The sequence below is a fragment of the Mya arenaria genome, chromosome 6 (assembly GCF_026914265.1).
Source record: "Mya arenaria isolate MELC-2E11 chromosome 6, ASM2691426v1".
Lineage (NCBI taxonomy): Eukaryota > Metazoa > Mollusca > Bivalvia > Myida > Myidae > Mya > Mya arenaria.
The window spans coordinates 39,263,074-39,288,938 of record NC_069127.1 but is presented as its reverse complement, the minus strand read 5'-3'; the positions used below and the strand labels follow the sequence as shown (position 1 = coordinate 39,288,938).

The following is a 25,865-nucleotide window of genomic DNA, read 5'->3' as shown; positions in this document are numbered from 1 at the left end:
GTGCAATGTTGTAACAAGTTTCATTAGAATGTCTTCAATTTTTTAGATATCTTCAAACTTTTTGAGTTTTAGTAGCCAATGACTACAATTGCTGAGAAAAAGCTTAACACCGCAAGTAAAAAATATTCTGAAAACATGAGTACTCACATTCAGCTTTATGGCACTGCTCGGCAAGTTCCAAATTCAATCTGAAAAGTATAGAAAAAAAAAATATATATATATATATATATAATCAAATGGGATTTTTTTTCTGCACTGAATTTTGAATGACAGAATGGTGTCCAAATTTTGTTTTGTTAAAACAACCCAAAATTTTTGATGTATTATAACATAACAAAATGATAACAGGAGTTACTATTATTCTCGTAGCTATAAATGTTGCAAAATGGTTTCTATGTAATAGATAGTGTTTAGATTTGGTCTTCTTAACAATAAAGTCGGCAGGCCAGGTACAGCAGCACAGGTGTTAAGTGTGACTCCGTGTTCAGTCTGACTCGTGAGTGTTCAGTGTGACTGCGTGTTCAGTGTGACTCAGTGTTTAGTGTAACTCCGTGTTCAGTGTGCATGATTGAGCTTCTAAATTTCTCACTTAACAAAACCAAATATTGACTAAATGGAAACTTGGCGGTTGTTTTCGTTACTCAATGGAAAATTTGTGTTTTGTGATCTGCTTAATGGATATTTGTAAGTGATTTAGTGTGAACCCGTCCAGCGCTCCCATCGGCCAAGACACGAGTCTGAAATCTGATATAATGAAGGGTCCCATGAAGACCATTATTATTTTAAGTGCACTTCTTCATTTTTAGCTCTTCCATCAAATGATATGCCCTTTAAGACAGCATCCTTAGGCCAAAACAATAAAGTACTTCTTGTTCAGGTTACGCGAACCTACCACTAGCGGGTCCAGGGGGTGCATCCAGCATACACCCCACCCCCTAAAATTGTCCCAGTTTAATTTTTATTTCAATAAAGGAGGAAAAATAATACATCCATTAAAATTAATGTACCTTTTCGGACTAAAAAAAATTCTTGGGGGAGTACCCCAAAAACCCCTTGCCAACATTTAAAACCAAAACATTTTCGGTTATAAGGCTCCAGTCAAAAGGTGATGCCCCTAATATAGACCCCCTCTAACTTTAAATCCTGTATCCGCACTGCCTTTTATGCTATGAAATAGGCACCCACCCTATGTTTTTTATAGTCTGTTGTTTTGGGGTGGGTTTTTTAATGTGTTTGTTTTGATGTGTAGTTTTAAAAGGTTTATACTGATAAATACTGATTATTTCAATGCCATTCATTACCCAGTAATGACAATATTGGTTTTACATAAAGCTTTTACAAAAAAAGAAGCCTACTTTCCCGGCACATTTAACTATTACCACACAATTAGTTTTGTATGCCTTATTGAGAGTATTTTTTTCCAACTTCAATAAAACCTTAAAGGTCTAAACAGACAATAATGAGATTTCAGACTCTTAAAGAAGCTTAAAAGCCAGCTCAAATTCCCAAAGAACAGCTTCGGAAAGTGTTTTTCCCTGTTCCTGACAAATGGACAAACATAATCAATCATATTTAGATCTCTTTGACAAGCTAAGTGAAAACTATTCCAGAAAATAAGGTCCTACTGACAAAAACTCTCGGTTATCCAGTATATTTTAAGTATGTATATATATTATGATAGCTCTTGGCCAATTTTCATAAATATCTCAAGTCATTTCCTGCAGAAGAACAAACTGGTCGAATAAAAAGAAGTGTAAATACTATGTGATTGGGGGGTTTAGCATAAAAGGGAGTATTTCGGATAAAGCCAAAAAAAAATAAAGTATTTCAGAAATATTCTAGAAATTTATTTGATTCGCCAGCGAGATATTTTAAAAAGGAAAATGACTTTAAATTATTAGGAAATAACTTAAGATGTTTTATGAATATTGGCCAAGTTTCAAAATATGAAAACAGGTAGCCACAACTTCTTGTTCACATGCATTAATAATTTCAAAATTTTCAGCATCATAAAACCTTCTTGGGAACCAATCATTGCAAAAATTTAGCACACAAACACTTGTAAATTGTTCTCAGGTTTTCCAGGGGACATAACCACAAGTATTAAAGCAAGAATTATTGACCTTGCTAAGCATCTGTATATTTATAAATGGTTACATATATACCACTGGCCATGGAATATCTTGGAACCATTTTTAAGTTCTGTCCAAAGGATTATCAAAGGGCATATTTACCACAATTTTTAAGCAAGAATTAAGGCTCTTGCTCAAAGATCTGTATATTATTAAAAGTAACAATTATACCAAGTACCATGTGAATATCTTTAACCATTTATAAGGTTACTCAAATGGTATTACCACAAGTATTAAAGCAAGAATTATTGATCTTAACGCTATTATAGCACCTGTTCATTTATAAATGGTAACATATATACCAAGTACCAAGAAATATCTTGAACCATTTATAAGTTATAATGTCCAAAGGTAAATCAAAGTGCATAACCACAAATATTAAAGCAAGAATTAAGGTTCTTGCTTTAAGCGTCTGTACAATTATAAATGGTAACATATATACCAAGTACCAAGAAATATCTTGAACCATTTATAAGTTATACTGTCCAAAGATTAATCAAAGAGCATAACCAAAAGTATCATTGCTCTTGCTAAGATCTGTATATTTATTTATTGTAACATAATAAAAATAAAAATTATATACCAAGTGTCGTGGACCATTTATAAGTTACTTCCAATTCTAGTTTTTGCGGTGTTCTTTCCAATAAGGATTATAAAATTCAGCTCTGTTTTAAGCGTACCTTGTCTCCTTATCTTCATTTTTTAAATCCACTCTCTCTCTCTCTCTCTTACATAGCTTTAACCACAATCTTTATCAAATAAGGCATGAAAATATAAATAAATAGTCTCAGGAATATTGAATTAGGCGCTTGACTCATTAGTATTGGTCATATCCAATGGAACTTGTTACGTCTGAAGTCAGACAAAAATCCTTGAGAAATGTTGTCTGCAAGGAAACCACAAAAAGTTAGATTGTGAAGCCCCTCTGTCAGATGGTGAGGAAACAAGTGTGCCATACAGGGAATGCCAATGCTCACCTGTTGTTGTTTTTCATCAAAAAAGGGGCATAACTCAATCCAATTTAAAGCAAGAGTTATGGCTCTGCCATACACATGTTTATTCTCTCTGGCAATATGTGTACCAGGGTCCATTTGCACTTATCTCTAGTTAGGTGAATATAAATTTATTGCTAGATTTTTATCCATGCCCAACCCCTTTTTTCTGCCACCCCTTATTTTCTTTTATTCAAATAAAAATGTTGAACTATGTCTGCATTTGTGTATCCCTCTGGTACTGTCCTGGAAGAGCGTTTACTCTTTTCCCCTTGTCGATTTTTGTCGAATTTGATTTTAATAATATATATGAATACAACAGCATTCTCCAATACTGTCTTATTATTGAGCTCTACTTTTACAGTGACATGCAAGATTGTCCACCTTCAGATTGAGGAGTCGTGGAGGGTTCTTCCCCCACCAGATGCACATAGCAATTTCAGCAGTATGTCTCACAATAATCATTATAAACATCCTGTGTTAAACAAACATGTAATTTAAAAAACAAAAACTTCATTTTACCATTTTCTTAAAATATTCTTATATTTTCTAAAACCATCTCCTTAAATGGTCCACACTTGTGATAAAAATAAATATCCTCTTTAAAACATCTTGTTTGATGAATCTAAACGCCAGACTCAATAAAATTTGTTTCCTTAGGGGAATCAAACAGCTCATGTCTAAATTCAGGTAATAGACCACTGACATTAGCTGAGAAGTTTACAGCACAAACATTATGACACCATATTTCCAATTTGGTGCCACAAATGAAAAAAAAATCAGAAATTTTGGGACAATTTGTAATCAAATACATACAAACTTAACAATTTTGCAACCTAAAATTACTTTAATTAAACACAATTCCTAACATTATCTATGCAGGTCTTCACAGCACAAGTTAATATGACCATTTCACCCATAGCACACTGTCTTTAATAAAACCTAGCTAAAACCCTATATATATACCCTCATATCCTTAGAAATGACATATCATATGAGCATTAATATAAAATCTACATTACATACATACAACATGTTATAGAACAATATTCCTCAGGTACGGTACTCAAACACTAAAACTAATTCAAAGCAAGCATTATATCAATAACATCCATAATATTCCCAAATCCAAAATCTTTAGATTTCTTTCTTATGAAATCATATTTCCAGCCATTCAAAGTGAATCACTCCAAATAACCCAAAATGAGATAATGAATTTTCTACGAATCGCAAAACAATTTACACGATCATGACTCAAATATCCAAGAAATGGCGCTAGAAAATAAATCCCAAGTTGACAACAAAGAAAATAGATTTTCCACATTTCCCCCCAAAAAAACACATTCTGATCTTCAACTATGTCTAGCCATTCAGTTTTACCTCTTCACAAAAATCTGGAGCACCAAAAATGGATATTCTGAATCTTGAATTACCGATATAAATAACAAAGCTCTTGCCCAAAATAAATTGCCCACGCTTTGACTTACAAATGGACAGATCTGGGAATCGGTACTTCAAAATAGAGATCAATTTGCTTTTATTATAATAATCAATTAAAAACAGTTAGTCTACAATATATTAATAATTTGTTTGTTTCTTGACGACACATAATAATACCAGCGATCAGGAAGTTTTTTAGCCTCTCCTTGGGTCATAATCGATATTTTCATTTTTAATAAGGCCATAATAAATAAATTCTTTGTTTCCTGAGTTATATCTCGAAAGTAAATACAGGGTAGGTAGGTAGGTAGGTAGGCATTACTTTTTGTTTCTATTCTATTTTTTTAAGAAACCAGGATTCTGTAGCAAACTGTCCTTTATCAGGGTATATCACTATTATAGAAAAATTATACATATAAATCTTCAAATTTTAACATGTTCACTCAAAAAATGCACACTTTTTAGGAAATTATGAAAAAATCCATACCATGGCAATAAAAGGGTACGGTCGGGAAAAATTAAGAGTAAGGAAGTATAAAAAAAAAATTACGCCTTAAAATGTGGGACGAGAAATGCCAATAAGATGTGGCCTTACTAAACACATGCAATTACATACGGGGGATAATCGAGGCAATATGCATGTCAACTAATTTTCGAACCAGTCCTGTGGAAAACCAAGTGTAAGCCAAAACAAAAATTATGAAGATGCTAGTTTAATTAAATTATCTTCTAAAAACCAAATAATTAAATTATATTCTCCTTTTCAATTCAATAAAGATGCTGCTGTAGTATTTTCAAGACTTATAATTAAATGCATTTTAATCTCACAAGACTGACAATATATATTTCCCATGCAATTCTATTTGATTCAACATATGTATTTATGTCCAGTCAGCGCAGTGGTAAGCATATTCACTTCTCACCAAAGCACCCTGTTTTGATTCCAAATTTGGGTGTATTTTTTTCTGTATACAAATCATACTACTTTTTTTACCATTAAGGTCAAATGAGTTAAACATGATTATGCATTCCAATTAAAAAAAAAAATTTTAGCATCATCCTTCATTGTGGACCCTTATGAGATCAATACTTTATTAATTACAGGTATTCATATTTTGACAACCAAAAGGCTTATAAAACTAATAATAAAACAATATACATGTAGAATATACTTACAGTAAAAAATGCAGGGTAACTGTGACTTAATATATAGACATCAAGTACAGTATAATCCCAAACATCAATTTTTCTTCCTCTTCACGGATTATTTACCATCTCTTCAAGTGAAACACATTTTACGCCACATCCTCAAATTCTCTCATCCATTAATTTCCAAACGTGATTATGCAAATTGAATCCGATTCTGTTGCCACCCAAAATATATCCTTATACAAATAATTCCCCTTAACTAAATATATAAATATTGTTTACTTAAGTTATTGTACATTTCATTTTACAACACTTCCTCTATATTCTCATCCAATAATTTGCAAACATGATTATCGAATGCATCTTTCCTCATCAAACGTATCCTTATATAAATTCTTCTCCTTCACTTAAAATTAGAATTCTTTAAAGTGAATCGCAACTTTCATTCGACAACACTTCCTCAAATATTCTCATCCAATCTTTTGTTATTAAAGGTACCCTAGAATAAATTCTTCACTAATTACAACACCACAAAAGTTTCTTACTCTAGAAATAAAATCCATCTTTCATTTCAAGTTTCCAAATTTCTTTTATATTAAATATAACTTGTGTCACAATTCATGAGAAAAATAGTTCACAGCACAACCTGAAATTTTGTCATCCTAGTTTGCAAACATGATAATAATTATAATGAATCTATTGTCATCAAAAACGTATCCAAAAAAAAATTGTTTTTTTCAAAAATAATGCAAATACTTTATTTACTATCTCCTCAAGTGAAATGCATTTTTCTTTTTACAATTACTTCCTCATACCTCACAAGCAATAATTTGCAAACTTATCGACAAAAATTTGGTTTTCCTTATTGAAATGAAAATATTTACCATAATCTGCAAGCAGGGTCATAGCATCCGAATTATTAGCCAATACCATATTGTGTATTTATCCTTAACCAGAAACTTTCTATTTCGTAAAACTAACAATTTAATAAAAAATAAATGTGTCACATATCCAGAATATGAGATCAAAGTAGTAGGCTTTGACACTGACAAATATTCCTTGTTAAACTGAAAATAAATTGAACTGTAATGTAAAAATGCCAAAATCGTATTTTTCGCCCCCCAAAAATGACTTTGGACCCAAATCCTGTAGCATAACACATAATAAAATAGCATACAAAATTCCCATGGTGATTGAAAGATATGACATTGCCACAAATGTAGTCATTATTTTATCTGTGACGGAAAAACAAGAAGAAAATGTGTCAAAGACATTATAAGTAACACCCACCAGTATATGTCATAATTTCAGCTGACAACGCTGTAAAGCCACGTTTTACAGAGAACGCCTGTCAAAGACATAATCCACAAGCATATGGTAATGATATCAACTGACAAGTCAGTGAAGCCTTGTCTAATCCATTTAAAGCATTATCCAATACTTAACAGGGCAGTAAGTTCCTAGAATAAGTTTATTACGTTGGAAGGAGTTTGCGAAAAATCCTGGAACTGACATAATGACAAAGAAACTTGACAACTTCAGGGATCTAGAGTTGATGGGCATTGAAAATGGTGAATGAAAAAATGGGAAAGGTTCCAAAAACACATTACATCGTAAAGAAACATTTAAAACCTTTTAGCTTTTGTTTCTCAGTTTTGACCGATCGTTGGAATGACAGCAAATGGTTTTCAATTATTTTCTACAGTTTTGCTGCCGTAGCTAGCAACAGGACTTCAACAGCAGACAGCAGTACCTAGGTAGGGCTTTGTTAATGGTAGAGCAACCATAGTGCCCTGTAATGAATCGGCAGCTCTCCTGTGGCCTCAATTTGTACCATACTGGTACAGATATGATACTGTAGTCCTGCTGATGTACTTACGATCTACTACCATACTAATACTGTACATGGTTAGTACAACTACTACCATACTAATACTGTACATGGTTAGTACAACTACTACCATACTAATACTGTACATGGTTAGTACAACTACTTCCATACTAATACTGTACATGGTTAGTACAACTACTACCATACTAATACTGTACATGGTTAGTACAACTACTACCATACTAATACTGTACATGGTTAGTACAACGGCATTGCAACAGTATCACTTTGCTATAGCTACAGTCAGTGGTGGCACATCCATAGAACAACAGCAGCTCTTACGTATAACAGGGGATGAAAATCTAGTTGCCTAAGCACAAGGATAAAGCCTATTGTTAAAAGCTGTAAAATTTGACAGATACTGCCTCAAACTGACAAAGGGATCAATAGGAAATAAACATGTTAGAATGACCTAATTTTGTCCATACAGGGAAGTACCATATTTATCTTCAAAGCTTTTCTCATTTTTTTTTTATTTTAAACTCCAAATTCATCAAGTCTTTGGGGAGTAATATCTGTTTTTCAAATACTGGTACATCAGTTCTAGCCCTGGGACCAGCCACTTCAACTCTATCTATCTAAACAAATAACACATGCCATCTCAAATAATGTTTTCTCTGTAATTCAGTTTAGAAAGGCTTATCCTGGTAAACACTTTAACAGTCCTTTTGAATTTCCTCAAAAACGGTCAAGGACTATAAAGACCAAGCCCTTGATGACATAGAAGCAACCGCATCAGCAGCAGCAGCAGCAGCAGCAGCAACATCATTATGCCAAATCTTTAATTTGGTTGCTGACCCTTTGATCTACAGATAAATTAACATGTGTAGGCATGGGGTATTCTTGGTTGTTGTAGAGAATTTAATCTCCAATATCACTGAAATTTCATGGTTTTTATTAAATCAGTTTTCAGTCAGTTTGCATACAAAAAATGTAGTATCTGACCTTGACTTATGGATACCAAAATCAATAGTTGCATGGTATAGGTCAAACTGTTGTCAAGTTATTGTGCGGAGTAGCTTTCTACCAACCTACCTACCAACCAACAAACCAACCATCATGCCATTTGCAAACCTTAATATACATCTTCCTTGAAAAAGGTATAAAACAAATTGGAAATACCACCTACACCATTTCTGGTATATTGAAAAAAAAAAAGATAAAGTACAAACTGCAATCCTGCAGGATGACAGAAACATTCCAAAACTCGCCAGATCAATCGACAAGCGTTCCCAAATAATACATTAATCTGAGACAATCATCAAACAAAAGGGAGCCGTATCTTTAATTAAATGTCACGGGTCCTGAGCGATTGGCCTCTCCTGGCACTTACATTATATCCCAGATTAATATATACCGGTGTCAAGAGGCCTAGTATAGACTCTATATTGCTTGTTTTAATGTTGATTGTAGACAATGATTGTAGACAGTGGTGTAGACATTGCTTGTATTTTGTAGGAAATTCTTGATAAACTTGGCAAACATGATAAAAATCCCATTACATACCCAAGACATACAGGGGTAATACTTTCTGGAAAATTTCAGATTGAATAATCATAAGTGCTGACTCATGAATTTCTGTCGTATTCAACTTCGGGATATACATTTTCATGCATGGATGGATGAAGCATGAGCTGTCACAGTAAGCGACAAATGCACCCAAGGTGCCACGCAATTACTAATATGCCTACATTCAGAAAGCTTACACAAACTGTAAGCATAAATTATATATGCCAGTCTAGACTCTATTATTGTTAAATAAAGTGTGGGGGAATGATGAAGTAAGAGGTAGGAACTATCTCTTATTCAGGCTGTCCAGCACTTTCTGGCAAGAAATAAATGCTAATTTTAGGGATAAAAAATGAAATTTTAGGGCTAATTTAGGGCTAAAATACAGTCTGATGACCTCTTTCTGCAGGGGGTATCTCTCCATCTCATGTACCTGCCAATACTTCACATTTATACCACTGTACCACCCCACTCCACCTACCTGTGCAGTCTGATGACCTCTTTCTGCAGGGTGTCTCTCTCCATCTCCTGTAACTGCCCAAACTTCACATCCACATCTGCCTGCTGGGGACTCATGCTTTTACGGCTCTTCAACTGCAGAAATTGAATATTCTTGGGTTTTATGACTTCATATTTGATATACCTTCATTTCCAGCCAAAGTTCCTTACAGTCTATTGTAAAGGTTAAGAAAGCCACCCCCTCCTCAGAGGCTAAAATCTAGTACTTCCACTTGCAAATATACATTGTAATAATTGCATTAACCATATATCTGATTTATAGCTAAATTAAGAGAAATCATGTGTTTAAACAGTTACCATTTCCAGTGAGTAATCTTGCATTGAAGATCCCGAGACGTCCATCTCCCAGGCTGACATGTACGTGGGCAGTAAAGCAGAACGCCCCGTGAGTCTCGTGCTATGGGACAGTTCCACTTTCTCACACAGGGGAGATGGCAGGTGTCTGTCTTCATTCAGCTACAAAACAAAGAAGCATAAACCAAAAGTTATTTTTTATATCCCCGATGACCTTGTGAAAAGGGACAGTTCCACTTTCTCAAACAGCATCCTTCATAAGATCTATTGTTTTCTATATTCATTCATTCTTTTCAGAAAAATCTTCTAATCTAAACAAAAACTTTGAGAATTAAAAAAAAGTCCTCAAATGAAAGTACCGTATTTTCTCGACTATAAGGCGATTCGCTTATAAGACGGCCCCCTAACTTTGCCCATGAAATCTGGTGCTTTTTGTTTCGACTCGCTTATAAGACGGGGTCAATTTTTAAGCAAATCTAAAATGTAAAATTCTTCCTAATGTGTAAAAATGTTCAAGCTCAACGGACATTTATCAAGTTTCGCGGTAACTGTTTTTGTTTTACTCAAAGAAAATGGCGGTCAACTGTGAGCTCTCTATTTGGAGGTAGGTTAAAAATGAGTACATAAGTTTGCAGGACAGGTCGTTACTTATCGGAATTGTAATAATTCATCAATAACAACATATGTATGTTTTAGTTTTTTTTTATTGAAGACACTAATGAAGTTCTTCGGCAAAATAAATGGCTTCAATAACATAACTGCGAAAAGCCGAGGCATGAATAGGTGTTTGTTTAGCAATAATGCTTTAGGCAATATTGTCTCTTGATTGGCGACGAACATAAAGGATTCATATTCACATTGTCATTTGTTTGCTTAATCAAATTGACAGTTAGGTACCTACATCATATTAAGATTCCAATTTATTGATTTGATATATCTGTCAAACTAATTATACTGACACGCGCCATGAGAAAAAATGCAGATATAACGGTACACTGTGTGACGTCGGAGCACGCGCGGTGAAGAGATTTCGTGTTGTTGTTTACTTAATTGCCCCATACTTGTATCAGCAGACGATATACTGGATAGACGAATACCCTATGTAAAATTTTACTGATTTTGATTTGAATCTTTTTTTAATATTTTATCGACCCGCTTATAAGACGGGTCCCCTACTTTGGGGGTAAAAATCGGGACCCAATTTCCCCGTCTTATAGTCGAGAAAATACGGTAAGCCAAGACATGCATAAATACCACATTGTTTGCCATATGGACACATATACCGCCTTGTGAATCATGTTTGAAAATAATTGCTATGTTCACCAAAATCTGATAAATGCTGCTCCCTACCCTGTCCTTGAGCTCCATGCAGATGGAATGTTTGTGAAGTGGTGTGCTGAACCTCAGTTTGGGCGAATGTTTTGTCCCTGGGGCTGATATCACACGCTCCCCTCCCTCCCCTAGGGCAGCAGTGGAGAGGCCCAACTGGTCAGCCTGACTTTGGTACCTGATGGGAAAAATCAGTCAAATGAATCATATGGAGTAAAATTCTGTTGAGCGATCATTTTGTCCAATGAGAAGGCAGTATTTCTGAGGTTTTTCTATACATTCCTTTCAGCAAATCAGCAGTCAGCCATAAATGATTTCAGATGAAGTGGTTCATATAAACATTAACTGGCTAAGCTTGACAATACACAATATAATGTAGACCACTAAAAGGGTTAAAGATATTTAGCACAGTTGAAACCCATTGGTTCCATATCACTTGGCTCGATATCCTCGTTGGCTCAAACTAAATGTTAAGGACCGATTTCGTTTTACTCTTTGTAAGCGCCCACTTGGCTCGATATTCTTGAGGCTCGAAGTATTTTGACCGGTCCCTGGGATATCGAGCCAACAGATTATGACTGTATGTACCACAAAAATATAAATGGTTATGCGACTGCTTCACATCAAAGCATTTATCTGTGCATACTTACAATCTTTAACCATAACATGGTGTTTGAAATTCCCGTGGTCTCATACAATATAAAAATTTATAGAATGGTAAAAATATTTTTAAATGAATAATGAAGTATGTAGGGATTTTTCTGAAATTTATATTGTGTGGTATAATAATGTGCTGCAGAATTCACAGAAAAAATGATCTGCAGATTATTTTTTTTTAATAAAAGCGCTGAAAAATCAAGGGAGGTTACCTCTGCACTTTGGCATTCATTGATGCCAGAGTTACTTGCACTTCCTCTTTTTCTTCTTCTAGAAGCTGAAAAATAATAAGTCAAGAATAATGGTTTGTTTTAATGTTATATTCATAGTTCCAATACTGTTGTTGTTGTTGTTGTTGTTGTTGTTGTTGAATTGAACAGATCTCAATTATTTGGGAAACTGCTGAAAAATTCATTTTTCTTAAAGCATTAGTAAGTAAGGCTTTTTGCCATAAAATATCATTTTTCGAATGTAAATATGAAAAACTGTGATCTGATCTTTTGTCAGCAGTCTTATATCACAGATTTTCAGATATTTATGCAAACAATGTCTTATTCCAAGACCATTTTTTTTTTAAATGTCAAAACAGTAAATCTGTGAGAGTGCAGCTGTTTTAAACTGAAACAATTCAACATGACCACTTATTTGCCTTAATGCCTCCTTGAGATGGTACATACTCTTGAACTTCCTTTCAAGATCATGAATGTTTACAATGGGAGCAAGACACACTGCAATGTAATCATATCCCTTTGAACATGTGTCCTTCACTGAAAAATGTGAATGTTATTACCTTTTATCACCACTTGACAGAAATTCCCACTTAGCTTCTGTGCAAACAAACACAATGATGACTTACAAGAACGGGAAATCTTGTCTTTTGTTTCTCAGTCAAAAAAGGGGCATACTCCAGCTCAGCAATTTTTTATTACTAAAACCAAAGTCAAGGGCCTTGTTGTACATGTGCGTGTCATCTTTTGGAACATGTATACCAAGTTTTGTATGAATATCTTTAATGGTTTTTGAGTAATGGCCAATGTTAAAGTTTTTCCTAGCTTGCACCTATACCTTTAAACTAGCACCTTTACATCAAGGACATATTCGCTAACGTCTTGAGTCTGAGTTCTAAGACTCAGACTCAAAAGAGAAAAAAACCATTGTAATAAAAATGCTTTTAAAGGAGCAGATAAGGTCAAAATTGCTTTATCTGTTACAAATGGTTTGATCACCTCTTCTACCGTAAGAAGTTATACTAAGATATTTGAAACATAAAAAAATCAGTATTTTGAGCCCGAGTCTCCAACTTACCGTATTATATCATGTATAGGACGCTAGCATAGATAGGACGCAGGCAAAAAAATAGTTGAGTAAACTGGTAAAAACCCTTAATATATAAGATAGGACCCAGCGGAAAATGTCAAAATCGGAGCCGAAAATTGAGGTTGGTCAAGTATTTATAACATATATATTGAAGTAAAAACAAACAAAAAATTGTATATAAGGCATATTTTGGTAACTGTCTTGTGTATTTCGATAATTATTGTCGTATTTTGGTAATTTAGCGTACGTACACAACAATGATATATGTCTTGACATTTTGAGAACATTTACGCATATTATAAGACTTATACAAATGCCGTAATAGTCCCGACTGACAGTCAACCGTTGCAACCGTTGCAATAGTCTCGACATGCCTTCTGAATGACAGTCAACCGTTGCAACCGTTGCAATCGCAACAAAACTGTGTATTGTCAAAACTGATGATTGTTTTGATAAGGCTTGTCGCTGTGCGGATTAAAGCATGTCGGCATAATTAAGTGTCAGTAATTAGCCTTGCCAGCGGAAGGCACATCGGGTAAAGTGCGAACAAACAACCATAAGGTATTACCATCACAATAGTTTGTTCTATTGATGTTTTTTTAATGACAGACAGCGGGATTTTTTCACACCTTCGCACATTTGAAAAGATTTGATAGTGACAATAATGCTACTCTGCGTTATGCACATTCATTTATCAATTTTTTAAAACAGTAACATACAACAAAATGTTTTGTAAAATATCGAACGATTAATAGATATTTACCTCCTTTCCCGATTTCCGTTGCCGTTATATCTCAATCCAGTTAAATTGCTGACTCACATCGAGTTTTTGTGAGTAGCGTCCCTTTTATAAAAAAGTAATCACTTATGTTTTTTTTTCAATTTATTTCTCAATAAATCATTTTAAAGTAAACATTCAATATATTTCTTTGTGTGTTAACTTGCGTGATTTTACCTATGTCAGTTGTTCTCTTCGGTGACGCAGTACAGATACTTACTATTACCGCGTTCTTCCCCGGTCCGATATTTTCGACCTGAAATGGACTTGGAAAAAAACAGATGAAATTCTAATAGCATAGAGAGGACGCAGGCAATTTTTAAGACGAGAATTGGGGGTAAAAAAGTGCGTCCTATGCATGATATAATACGGTAGACTCAAAATGTTGGTGAATAAGGGCTAAGGAGAACAATAAGTTAAGCTATTGGTATGCCTCTCACCCAAGAGATCGTGGGTTTGCATCCCACTAGGGGGAACTATCTCATAGATCTCACAAAGGATACAAATAGTGGTTGTTCATACCCATGGATTTCTACAACATTCAACATTTTGAAACATATTTTACGAAAAGTTATCAGATTATGTCCAAATCAGCTCAGTCTGAGGTTGGTTGGCCAAGTTTACTGATGATGTCACAAGCACCATCTACTGGTTTGGAAAAGTAACCCTAACGTCTTTAACTATATATCCTTGTTGGCGAAACCTCAACAATGTTGACCTTTTACCTATAGACATGGGTCTTGTATTCAACTCACTGTCTTATCATGGTAAACACTTGTGCCAAGTTTTTCTAAAAAAAAATCCCACAATGCATGACCATACTACGGCCGGGACATCCCTAATTACAAGGAATTTTGACCAATGACCCTTCAATGTGACCTTGACCATTGACATATATACCTGGATTTTGTATGCAACTGTCTTATCATGGTAAACACTTGACCTTTGACCTATAGACATGGGTCTTGTACTATCAAGCTGCTTTTCATGGTGAACACTTTTTACAATTCCCCAATGATTAGCCAAGCTACAGCCAAGACTAGCCAAAACCAGACGGACATGTACTCTCACATGAATGCATGTGCACCAAGTCACCAAGTCACCATTGTAGCGACAATGTCAACCTCACACCTAGAGGGCTTGGCAATAATTAGCGTTCATAGCAGCAAAAATGTTTATTTTTCCTTTCTTTTTTATTTGTCAATGATTCTCAAGATTTTCATATTGATAAAGAGCTACCAAACTTGCCAGAAAATAAATAAGACAATTACCTCATTCTTTTCTGTGAGTTGGACACACCTTTCCTTCAAAGATTCCAGTTCTTTCAACTTCTGTAAAAATTAAATAAATACTGTAAATTGTTTTAAGATATCCCTTGGATGAATAAGCTTGTGAAATAAACATAAACTTCAAATAGAAAAATAGATATCACTTTATATCAGCAATATCCATCCAAAACATTATGGAAACAGTCAGGCATTTTTCACATTTATTAAAGATGCACTCTTACTCCCAAATAAGATTTACCACAATTAATAATATTATTTTAATATTCCAAAAATGATGAATAAATGTCGAAAACAATGGTTCTTATGAAGGGTACCGAGTTTAATTTGAAAGAAATTAGCATAAAACACGGTATGTCTACCTTATGCGACCATAGTAGACTACAGTAAATATTTTAGCATTCACCAATCATTTAATACTTTTGCGCTTTCTGCTATTAAATACACGGATACAATCTTGTTATCAGTAATTAATATTTTCCATAAATGCATTATTTAGTAAGTAGTTAAAGGTTGAATGCTCAAAATAGATGTTTGTTATACATGTGTATGTATTGAATTTAAATAAGAGTGTCACTTTAAAGAGTTCATTGCAAGTTCACCAAAACAACCTATATCTCTAAAGACATTACATGCAAATCATGTAAATTTAAGTACACTGGTATTAAAATATTTCATTGACCTAAACGGTTTTAATTTGCAAAAGAATTTAAACATTACCTATTTATTGTAAATCTTCCGTAATATTAAAACATAAATGATCTCTTATGCAAAAATGACAAAATTACTTTCAATATTTCCAACTAATTAACACAAAAATCCTATAAAAATCATACTCATTTTCCTGAATAAAGAAGATTTACATGTACTACAATGTACCATTTATGTTACATTTTATAGGACGGGAAAGGTAATGTGTCTGTTTTCAAAAGGAACAGATAACATACAGAGACTGAATGCCAAATATTTGTACCAAAATGAGCATCTAGTTACCTCTATACAAATAACTTAACGGGTCTCGTTCACAGTATAAGAGTCAGACATCAATTTAATTTTGTGTACATTGTGAAGAAAAAATGTATGTTTCAATGATAAAAACCATTCGAAACGCTATTAAAAATTTCATTATTTTAGGCTTGGATTAACAAATTGCTGTTTATATGAGTAACTGTCAGTAAATGTTCGGTGTTTTTTCCATAAAAGTCAGTAAAATAACTTTATTTAAACAATATATAAAAAATTGTTGCCACAATTAAAACTGTGAGTCTGTGTGAATGATTTGTCTAATAGAATCTTTTATATTTTTTTCCCCTTGTTAATAATAACTATTGACAAAGATATTTCTTATGGAATTAATACATTAGTTCTTTTAGAAGTAAACATGTCACCAAGTTTTTTTATGGTATAAAACTCTCCAAAACCAATAAACATTCAAAATTGAAATTTAAAATGTGCAATCACTAAAAAATTAGCCGAGCCTATATATTTCCATAAGCAGCCACCTCATTGGTCAATGAATTTGAAACAGGAGGATTAAATTCAAGATTTTAGTTATAACTCAAATAATCTTAAATCTGTTTAAACATCACAAATAGCAAAATGTTGATTTGTTTTTAATCAATCAATTGGTGTTAACTTTCAAAATTCAATTGACTTAAATATGTAACAAAATAATGAAAATATCACTAGAAGATAATTTCAATTTACAATTTAAAATCAACTAAGATCTTTATTTGAAACAGTCCCCGGAGTTATCAACACAGTACTAAGTCACAATCAATGTATGGTTTTAAAGCAAAAGTTTGGATATTATACCCTCTAAAATAATTATTTAATACTTGCAGACTTTTAAATGACTATACCTCAGCTAGAAGGACTTCATTGGAGGACATCAGTTCCTGTTCATCTAGTAACTTATGCTGAAAAAAAATTCACATCAACATTATATGGCAGCATAAATAAAGATCCACAGTCAAAAAGAAGTAATTCTTAAGGTAAGCCATCCATCATTAGGATGAAAAGATGTGTTAGAGCATTTTATTTATCAACATTGAGAGTATTTCTATATTTGATTTCAATAGATTAACTATTCTACTAATTTTGCAAGGATTACATTTTTGACTAACACCATAATGATGCTACTATTATGATATAATAATATAAAAGGAACAAAATATATAATTTTACTATAATTATTTAGCAATAATATTTTATTGATTTGATTCATGAATTACATTATGTCTATATACAAAAAAGCCCTGAGTGAAACATTTAAAAATATTCATCATAAATATTTTGTAATTATAAAATGAAACATTACCAGTAGCATATTTTTTTGATACGTCAAATTACCATCATCATGTATGGATTACCTTTAGTCTAAGATCCACTGACTTACTTCAATTATCCAAAAATAATAAAACTAATAAAGCGTTATAAAAACAAACTCCTAATTCTGCAAAAGATGACCTCAAGGTATCAATAAACTACAAGTTTAACAAGTTTAAAGCCATATAATCATCTGCCAACAAAGATAGAAGTCTTTACAAGTTTGATTTCAAACATTTAACAATTTCCTACAAAAGATTAGGATCAAGAATTTAATTTGATTTAGATTGCTTATACACAATGTCCTCAATTTCATTAAAATTAATTAGGATGACACTTCACAAACCTCTAATGTATTCAAAAATAAAATACAATAAGCACACTTTTCTGGAATGGGGGAATAATTTTCCCCTTTTTTTTAAAGAAAAACTCATATCAAATAATGCTCTAAAAATTTGCTTTTCACCAAAAGGAGAAATTTTTACTTGATTTTATTTTATCATAATAAGAGATGATTGTCAAGGATTTTCTCCTCTAAGCACCTTTGACCTTGACATTCCTTCAACTTACACCCCTTATTACCCAAGAAGGGATCATACTAGTAAAGGACACTGAAGTTTTATGATCCTGGGTCACACAGTTCTCCAGTTATTTTGAGGACATAGTTTCATAAGATTGTTATAAGTGACCTTGACCTTAAACAATACAGGTCATCACTTGGTCAAGGGCAACCTACCACTAAAGTTTAATGGTCCTAGATAAAATGGCTTTCAGTTTAATGTGAAAAATAGGTTGTTGTAAGACTTTTTACTGTGACTATGACCTTTCACCTACTGGTCTCAAAATCATTAGGGTCATCTGCCCGTCAATCACAACCTGTCATAGGTCATAGGACAAACCATTCTTTAGTTATTGCAGAACAAATCTTAAATAAGTTGGTGACCAAGACAAATCTTAAATAAGCTGTTTACCTTGACCTATGAGCTACTGACCTAAAAGCAATAGGTGTCATCTACTGGGCAACCTAACACTGAAGTTTCATCTTCCTAGGACAAAGTTTTGATATAAGTGTTGACCATGATCTTGAACTTGACCTACTGACCTCAAATCCCAAAGTGTCATTGCCCTAGGTCAAACTTTTCTTCAATCAATCTGCAGACAAAGATTTACTTAGGATTTTTTACTGTGACTTTGACTTTACTCACACTAAAACAATAGGTGTTATCTACTAGTCAACCTAGGCAACCTACTACTGAACCTTCATGGTTCTTGGTCAAACAATACTCAAATTACTGTGCATACAAAGTTTTCATAAGGATATTGACCCTGGCCCATGATCTGCTAACATCAAAAGCAATAATGGTCATCTATTAGTCAAGACCAACCTACCATTGAAGTTTCATGGTTCTAGGTCAAACTAATCTCCAGTTATTGTGCAGACAAAGCTTTCCTTACAAGTGTTGCCCGTGACCTTGAACTTTGACTGACCTCAAAAACTAAAGGGGTCATCTTCTTGTCAAAGTCAAACTACTACTGAAGTTTCATGGTCCTAGGTCAAACGGTTCTCATGTTAATGTGCAGAAAAGTCCTCGTCTACAGACCAACTGACAAGTATACTGACCAACTTTTGCAATACAAATTGTTTGAGTTAATATAAGAAAGCTGTTTCCCCAACATACGGGGTTACCTTCTGTTCAAGGCAGGTACTTTGCTTGAGCTGCAGCTCTGTCTGGGCAAGGTCCAGGTCTGCACAAGTCTTCTGCCACTGTAAAACACACAATACATATTGAGGGGTGCCTACAAAACAGTAGTAGGTTCTTCTTTAAATCCATGTGGCTTTTTCAGTCTTACAGGAGAATCTGTGGTCTAGTGGTAACACACTTGACTGTCAATACAGGGGTTGCAGGTTTGATTGCCCACCACACCACTTAAAGATACTTATAATCTTCCTCGAGGGACATTCAATGGGGGTCCTGTGTAATAATGTTTTACACTGGTGAACTTTGAAGAACCAGGGTAACTCTAACCATGGTTAAATTCTGTCTGTGCACTATGCTCCAAAAAACCTTCTATGACAAACCATTTTATGGGGGCATAATTCTTAAGTAAATAAATTCAAACAAACCAAGTCTTGCAGGAACTCCTTGAATGTTTATAGTCTCTTTTGGAGGGTAGTAGAACAGATTTGATATGTAAATCAAAGTTTTTACATGTTCTTTAACTTTGATATTACAATAAACACACACTTATCTTCTCTGTCCCCTAACAATTTATTTTTTATCTCTAACAATATGTTTTATTATTCACTGATCTTTCAGGTGATTTTTTTTCTGCATCTTGAAAAAAACTTTTCTTTGCACCAATAAATGAAGTGTCTTACACCTATGGTCGTTTATCTATGGACAAATAGTAGGGATAAAATGATGATCAAGTATTGTCAAAAATTGATTCTTTTAGACTTAGAGCTGCAGAATCTTGATTTACTTTTACACTATGAAATGGTTTTATAAAAAAAAATCAGTTAAGATCTCATGTTGTCAATGGAAAATTACTTTCAAATAAACAAAAACGCAGCATCATATTTTGCTTTCATGTTTATCCCTTGTTACGAACACTTGTTAATATTTATAAGCAGCTTGTTATTCTTGAATTCAATACCACTTCTTGGCCGAGGTGTCATACTAAGTCGATCAGCCACCACACTGCAATCTTTAGAGACTCGAGCCTTAAGCATTTTAATAGACTTTTGATTTCGACAACATAATTGGAAATTGATCAAAATTGCTTTACTGAATATTTTAAGACCAGTTTTCAATCCCCAATGAATAGAATAGAACCTGCTTACAGCAATGCCCTTTGCCAATCAGTGCATAGCTTACAGCCAACAGAAGTCTGTTATCTCAGTTTTCAAGGCAACTTTAATATTGGTGATCAGATATCTGTCTCTGGTAAGCAGAAAATGCTTCTTTATTTACTACTTGGAACTGAAATGACAGGCCTTTACTTCTTTTAATGTAAGTCTTTGATGTGCTAATAGCCTTTCACATGACAGAGACGCAGCATTTGTGATGAAGAAATCTGTTAAGAACAACAGTGCTAATTTTGACAAAAACTTGATCTCCTATTGGATGGCCTGTGTGTGTAGACAGGTATCACCCTCTTTAATGTAAGGAGGCATCCCTCCTGCTCCCTGTGGGAATAGTTTTAATAAATTAGTACAAACCAACCTTGATCTCCCATTGGCTGGCCTGTGTGTGTAGACCGATGTTGTCCCTCTCCATGTAAGGAGGCATCTCTTCTGCTTCATGTATAAAGGCTTTTGATAATTTTAGTATAAACAAACCTTGATCTCCCATTGGCTGGCCTGTGTGTGTAGAGTGGTGTTGTCCCTCTCCAGAGTGATGAGGCGTGCCTCCTGCTTCATGTATAAAGGCTTTTGATAATTTTAGTATAAACAAACCTTGATCTCCCATTGGCTGGCCTGTGTGTGTAGAGTGGTGTTGTCCCTCTCCAGAGTGATGAGGCGTGCCTCCTGCTCCCTGTGAGTCTCCTGAAGGGCTAACAGTTTTGTCTTCAGTTCCTCATTCTCCTCCATCACACCCTGCCGCATCTCAACGAGCTCTTGCAGGCTGAAACGGCAGATTGCTTTATAAAATATGAATTTCAAAAATAAGATCATTCAAGTCTGAGCATATGTACAAAGGAGGGATGGTACACAGATTTTTTATTATAGCTAAATACTGTTAACATCTTGAAACTTATATAATTCAAAACCCATATTTTAGGGAGCAGCGACCTCATTCTTGGCCTCAAGTTACCTCTGTTAAAATCCACTATTTATTACCTTTTGATTTGCCTCCTCAGAGCCTCCATTTGATTCTATCTGCTTGTAGTGACCTTATTCTTTGCCTCAAGTTGCCTTGGTAGACATAAGTTAACATCAACAATTTCTTACCTCTTGATTTCCTCCACATCATTCTGTATGCTAGCAGTGACCTCTGTAGTAGGAATTAACATCTACTTGTCCTTACCTCTTGATTTTCCTCCTCAGGGCCTCCTCCTCATTCTGTCTGCTAGCAGTGACCTCATCCTGGGCCTCAAGTTGCCTCTGTAACTGGAGGTTTTCATCCTGTAACCTCCTATTTTGGTGTCTCAGGTCCTCAATTTCATGGATCAAGTCAGCAACGTCACTGTGGGTAGAAATCATGGCAGTAGGTAAAGCAGTAATATGGGGATAAGCTGTTTAAAGATGATTTGGTATGGCTTTACCGTCATTATATATATATTCTCTTTAGCAAATGTTTGTTGCATTCATTTAAGGTACACATGTTTGCTGGTAAAATGCATATACATGTCAAATTTTCATTAAAATGAATTCAGAACATATCGAAAAAACAAAATAGAATTTGGGTAGAAATATAATATTTTATTAGTTTAAAAGAATTTTGTATTGTCTTACCCGAGATCTGGTGCGCATGCGCGGAACACTTGTTGTTTGCGATTTCCACAGTAAGCATAAACAAATTTGATAATGAAAATATTGATGGTAAATCAATAACTTAGAACAATATAAGGGTAACAAGGGTTTTAAAGGAACCGAAAAACAAAGTTTTGCTTATTCCTCGGAAAGTTCAAAGAATGGTAAAACTTTGTTTAGAAAGCAAACAAACTGTGATGATGGTCAATAAAAGAGATTGATGCAGTTGATCCCAGAAAATATGCAGTCAAAACTCTTGGCATCTGAAGACAAAAGGCTTTCAGCATTGAACCGCATTCAGAAAATGATGAATGAACATTCCGATTACTGAATTTGTTTTTGAAAAGATTTGACGTATTTGAAAATTACAAAGATGAGTAAGAAAGAGGACTATGATTTTGTGGTTGCTACAGAAGTTTCTCATGAGCCAACTAAGAGCTGAAGGAGAGCCTGCTGGTCCAAACATTAATAGATTAAAATACCTCGCAAAACAGTTATTAAGACCACTGTGAAATGTGACAAAGCGGTAAATAGTGCCCTTGCTGAGAACATATATGATCTTTCCCTGAATGGGTTGGATGAAGAAATATATTCAGAACTTGTGAAAATGAAAATAATGCTGGAACCGCTAATTGTGAAGGGGTGATGGTTGTAAGCAAGAACCAGTTCGCACGAACAGGCAACAAGAAGTTACAAAACATTGAATGATAGATTGTTAAAATTCCAACTTTGTTGATTAAACTCGTTGACACTTATAATGGCCAGAATTTAAAACAGTGACAGCAACAATGATCTTGAAAGAGAGAGAGGAAAGTTCCAAGATGAGTTACAAAATGTTCCAAAATACAGTGTTCAGAGGCCCAAAATGCAGACGTGTTATGCATGTTAGATGTACCGTGATGCAAAAAGATAACCCTATTTAGAGTATATAATTGATCCAGAAAAAATTATAGTGGAAAAACAGAAAAAAGATAAAAGAAACATTTCTCAATTTGTCATGCAAAATTTGGGGGTCAATAAGGAAAGTTATCGGTATGTTAGTTGCTAGTTTTTTGGCAGTTGAACTGGGCACAATGCACTATATTTTGAGATAAGTAAAACTGAGGACTTATAAAACACAAGTGGAATTATGATGCAATCATGTATATTAACCAACCAATGAAATAGGAACTTAGCTGCGGGGAAAGGAAATTTACATCTACAGTATAGGGTCATATACAGACCTTATCTTACAAAAGTTCTTGAAACTGATGCATCATTGCAAGGTTGTGGTGGCAAGCTTGGTTTGCAAAAAACTGGGCATAGCAGACATAGACCTTTTGCCTCAAGTTTGAATGCACAAATTCCAAGGTACTGTTCTTGGAAACCAGATTCACCATGTGAAATGTGTTGTGTGTATACTAAAGGATCGATCACATTTCTTCTTGGGCTAAAAATAATAAGCTGTATGAACACAGTAGGGCATGCAAGCAAATTTGAGGAAGTGCTTTAACTGCCACATCCCCCACCCATAGTATGTTTGAAATATAGAAATAATCTCCAAACTTAGGTTGATGAATGTAAGCAAAAATACCATAGGAAAGTGCTGTAGGCATGCACACCAGATCTCAGTTCAAGGGACTATACACCAGATGATACAAATGCAAAAAAGAAAGAAAATGTCAAAAACTAAAACTTAACCAAAGGTAAGTTTTGATTTTTATTCATTTTTTATTTCTGTCATTTCCAAGATAAGTAGCTGAATTTGGTCGCAGTGTTTTTTAGGGTTTCTCAACACTGATAAATGTTATTCCTTAAAAATAGCCAGGGGTCTTTTGGAGGGATGCATGTCCAAAGCATGGTAAAAAAGCTTAGACCCCTTTTGAAATTGTTTCCAAAGTCATTTATATTCATTTCAAGATACTTGCCACTGTTTTTAAATGCAAAGTCCACAGTAAAAAAAAAAATCTTTACAACTGCAGTTACAGGCTCTCAATCTTGATTTCTGGATTAATCCTGAAAAATCCCTGTTTCTTTGTGCTATCGTTTTGATGACTTTTTAATTTTTTGTCTTGGAACAAGCAAATATATGCAAAAATGCATGGAAACCAGTGATACAAGACTGCTGACAAAAATGAAATCGCAGATTTTCATTTAAAAGTTCAAAGTTTTATGTTTCATGCATTTATTTTAAACTGTTAGTAACGCTTTTAGCCATTAAACATTAAATTGCAGACATAAATATGAAAATCTGCGATCTGATCTTTTGTCAGTAGTCTTTTATCACTGGTTTGCAGATATTTACTTAAAAATTGGCTCATTCCAAGACAAAAAAAGTAAAAACAGTTGTTAAAACGGTAAATCTGTGAGAGTGCAGTTTAAAAAGTGCACAATATAGGTTGATATTTTATGTAATATTTTGTATAACTCATTTCTTTAACTTTAATCATTAAAACAAGAATAAGCATACAATTTGTGTACAGATATATAATAATAGTAATATTTCAGCGTGATATTTTAACACAGGAATTTGTAGCCATGTAGCCATTAATTAAAAAAAACATTTATTAAAGCAAATATTTTTTTACACACAAATCATGCTGTTTTTTTGGTTTTGATCATAAATTCAAATGAGGTAAACATATTAATGCATTAAAAAAAAAAAAAATCAACCTGTTTTGTGCGCCTTTTAATAAACTTACTTGTCAGTGGTATGGACAGAGCCATCTCCTATCACAGAGTTCTCAATGAAGTTAGACAGATCTGAAATACAAATGTGGGAACGCTGAAAACAGGTAGCATCATGGAGTAAATGTCAACACTTGCTTGTTTGTGTTTAAGTCAAAAAGGGGCATAACTCTGCAATTATGAAAGTCAGAGTTCTTTGAAAAACAGACAAGCTAATAATAATTTTGGCATATTTTGGCGAGCACGCCAAGCCTCTGCAAACAAACAATGTGTTAAGGATGGCCAAGGTTTAACAAATACAACTGAAACTATTCGACTTCATGATAAACTTCTTTGATGAAAATTAAACTTCTTTGTTTCTGATTGGAAATTTTATTAGAGAGTAAGTTATTTGTAAAGAGAGGGTTGACTGATGGTATTCATTTTCCTGCTCGATCTTGCTGAAAATGAATCATTAAATCTGACTTGATTTGTAATGGAAAGAGGATGGGGAAGATGTCTTGTTATGGGGGAGGGGAAGGTGAAAATGTCTTGTAATGGGGAGGGGAAGGGGAATATACCCTGAAATAGGGGAGTGGAAGGTTAAAATAACTTGTAATGGGGGAAGGGAAGGGGAAGATGTCTTGTAAGGGATGATGGGAAAAGGAAGATGTCTTGTAATTGGAGAGGGGAAGGGGAAGATGTCATGTTATGGGGGGAGGGGAAGGTGAAAATGTCTTGTAACAGTATTCGTCGTAACTGGGTTGCCCGAAGCCCGAGACAAGTAAATACTGTTTCGGACAAGTCAAAATGCCCAAACGGGCAAATGCATTTTTGGGAAATTTAAATCCCTCAGTTTTCATAAATTCTTCATCAACAATTCAGAATTCCTGAATGAATGTTCTAAATATTGGCTTTCATATATTTATGCTTGAATTGGTGCTCAGCATTTGTAGTATTCAATTTATATTTGCATCTAAGCTTCTGCCCGACAATTACATGTAGATGCTTATTAAATAAATAAAAAATTTATAAGCGTTTAAGCGTCTCACATATGCCTGACACTTGGATGCTTATTTATTAAAAACTTCTCTCGTTCATATTTTTGTTTTGGTTACAAA

The 25,865-nt window shown here is 34.1% G+C and overlaps 1 protein-coding gene across 2 annotated transcripts in view; it reads right to left on the bottom strand.

The window, feature by feature from the left end:
* The window catches only part of LOC128239309 (uncharacterized), a 169,694-nt gene that overhangs the window by 124,267 nt on the left and 19,562 nt on the right, over positions 1-25,865 (bottom strand). Inside the window, exons 5-15 of one of the 2 annotated variants that reach the window (XM_052955904.1) lie at positions 24,780-24,840; positions 21,653-21,811; positions 21,082-21,250; positions 19,309-19,386; positions 17,156-17,212; positions 15,279-15,338; positions 12,125-12,189; positions 11,277-11,433; positions 9,930-10,088; positions 9,595-9,707; positions 148-188 (exon numbers count right to left, since the gene is read on the bottom strand). In XM_052955904.1, the coding sequence (XP_052811864.1) occupies positions 148-188; positions 9,595-9,707; positions 9,930-10,088; positions 11,277-11,433; positions 12,125-12,189; positions 15,279-15,338; positions 17,156-17,212; positions 19,309-19,386; positions 21,082-21,250; positions 21,653-21,811; positions 24,780-24,840 (1,119 nt within the window). Of the gene's footprint in view, positions 1-147; positions 189-4,154; positions 4,243-9,594; positions 9,708-9,929; positions 10,089-11,276; positions 11,434-12,124; positions 12,190-15,278; positions 15,339-17,155; positions 17,213-19,308; positions 19,387-21,081; positions 21,251-21,652; positions 21,812-24,779; positions 24,841-25,865 lie in introns of those variants that run through there. The other variant, XM_052955905.1, reaches the window with a different exon arrangement.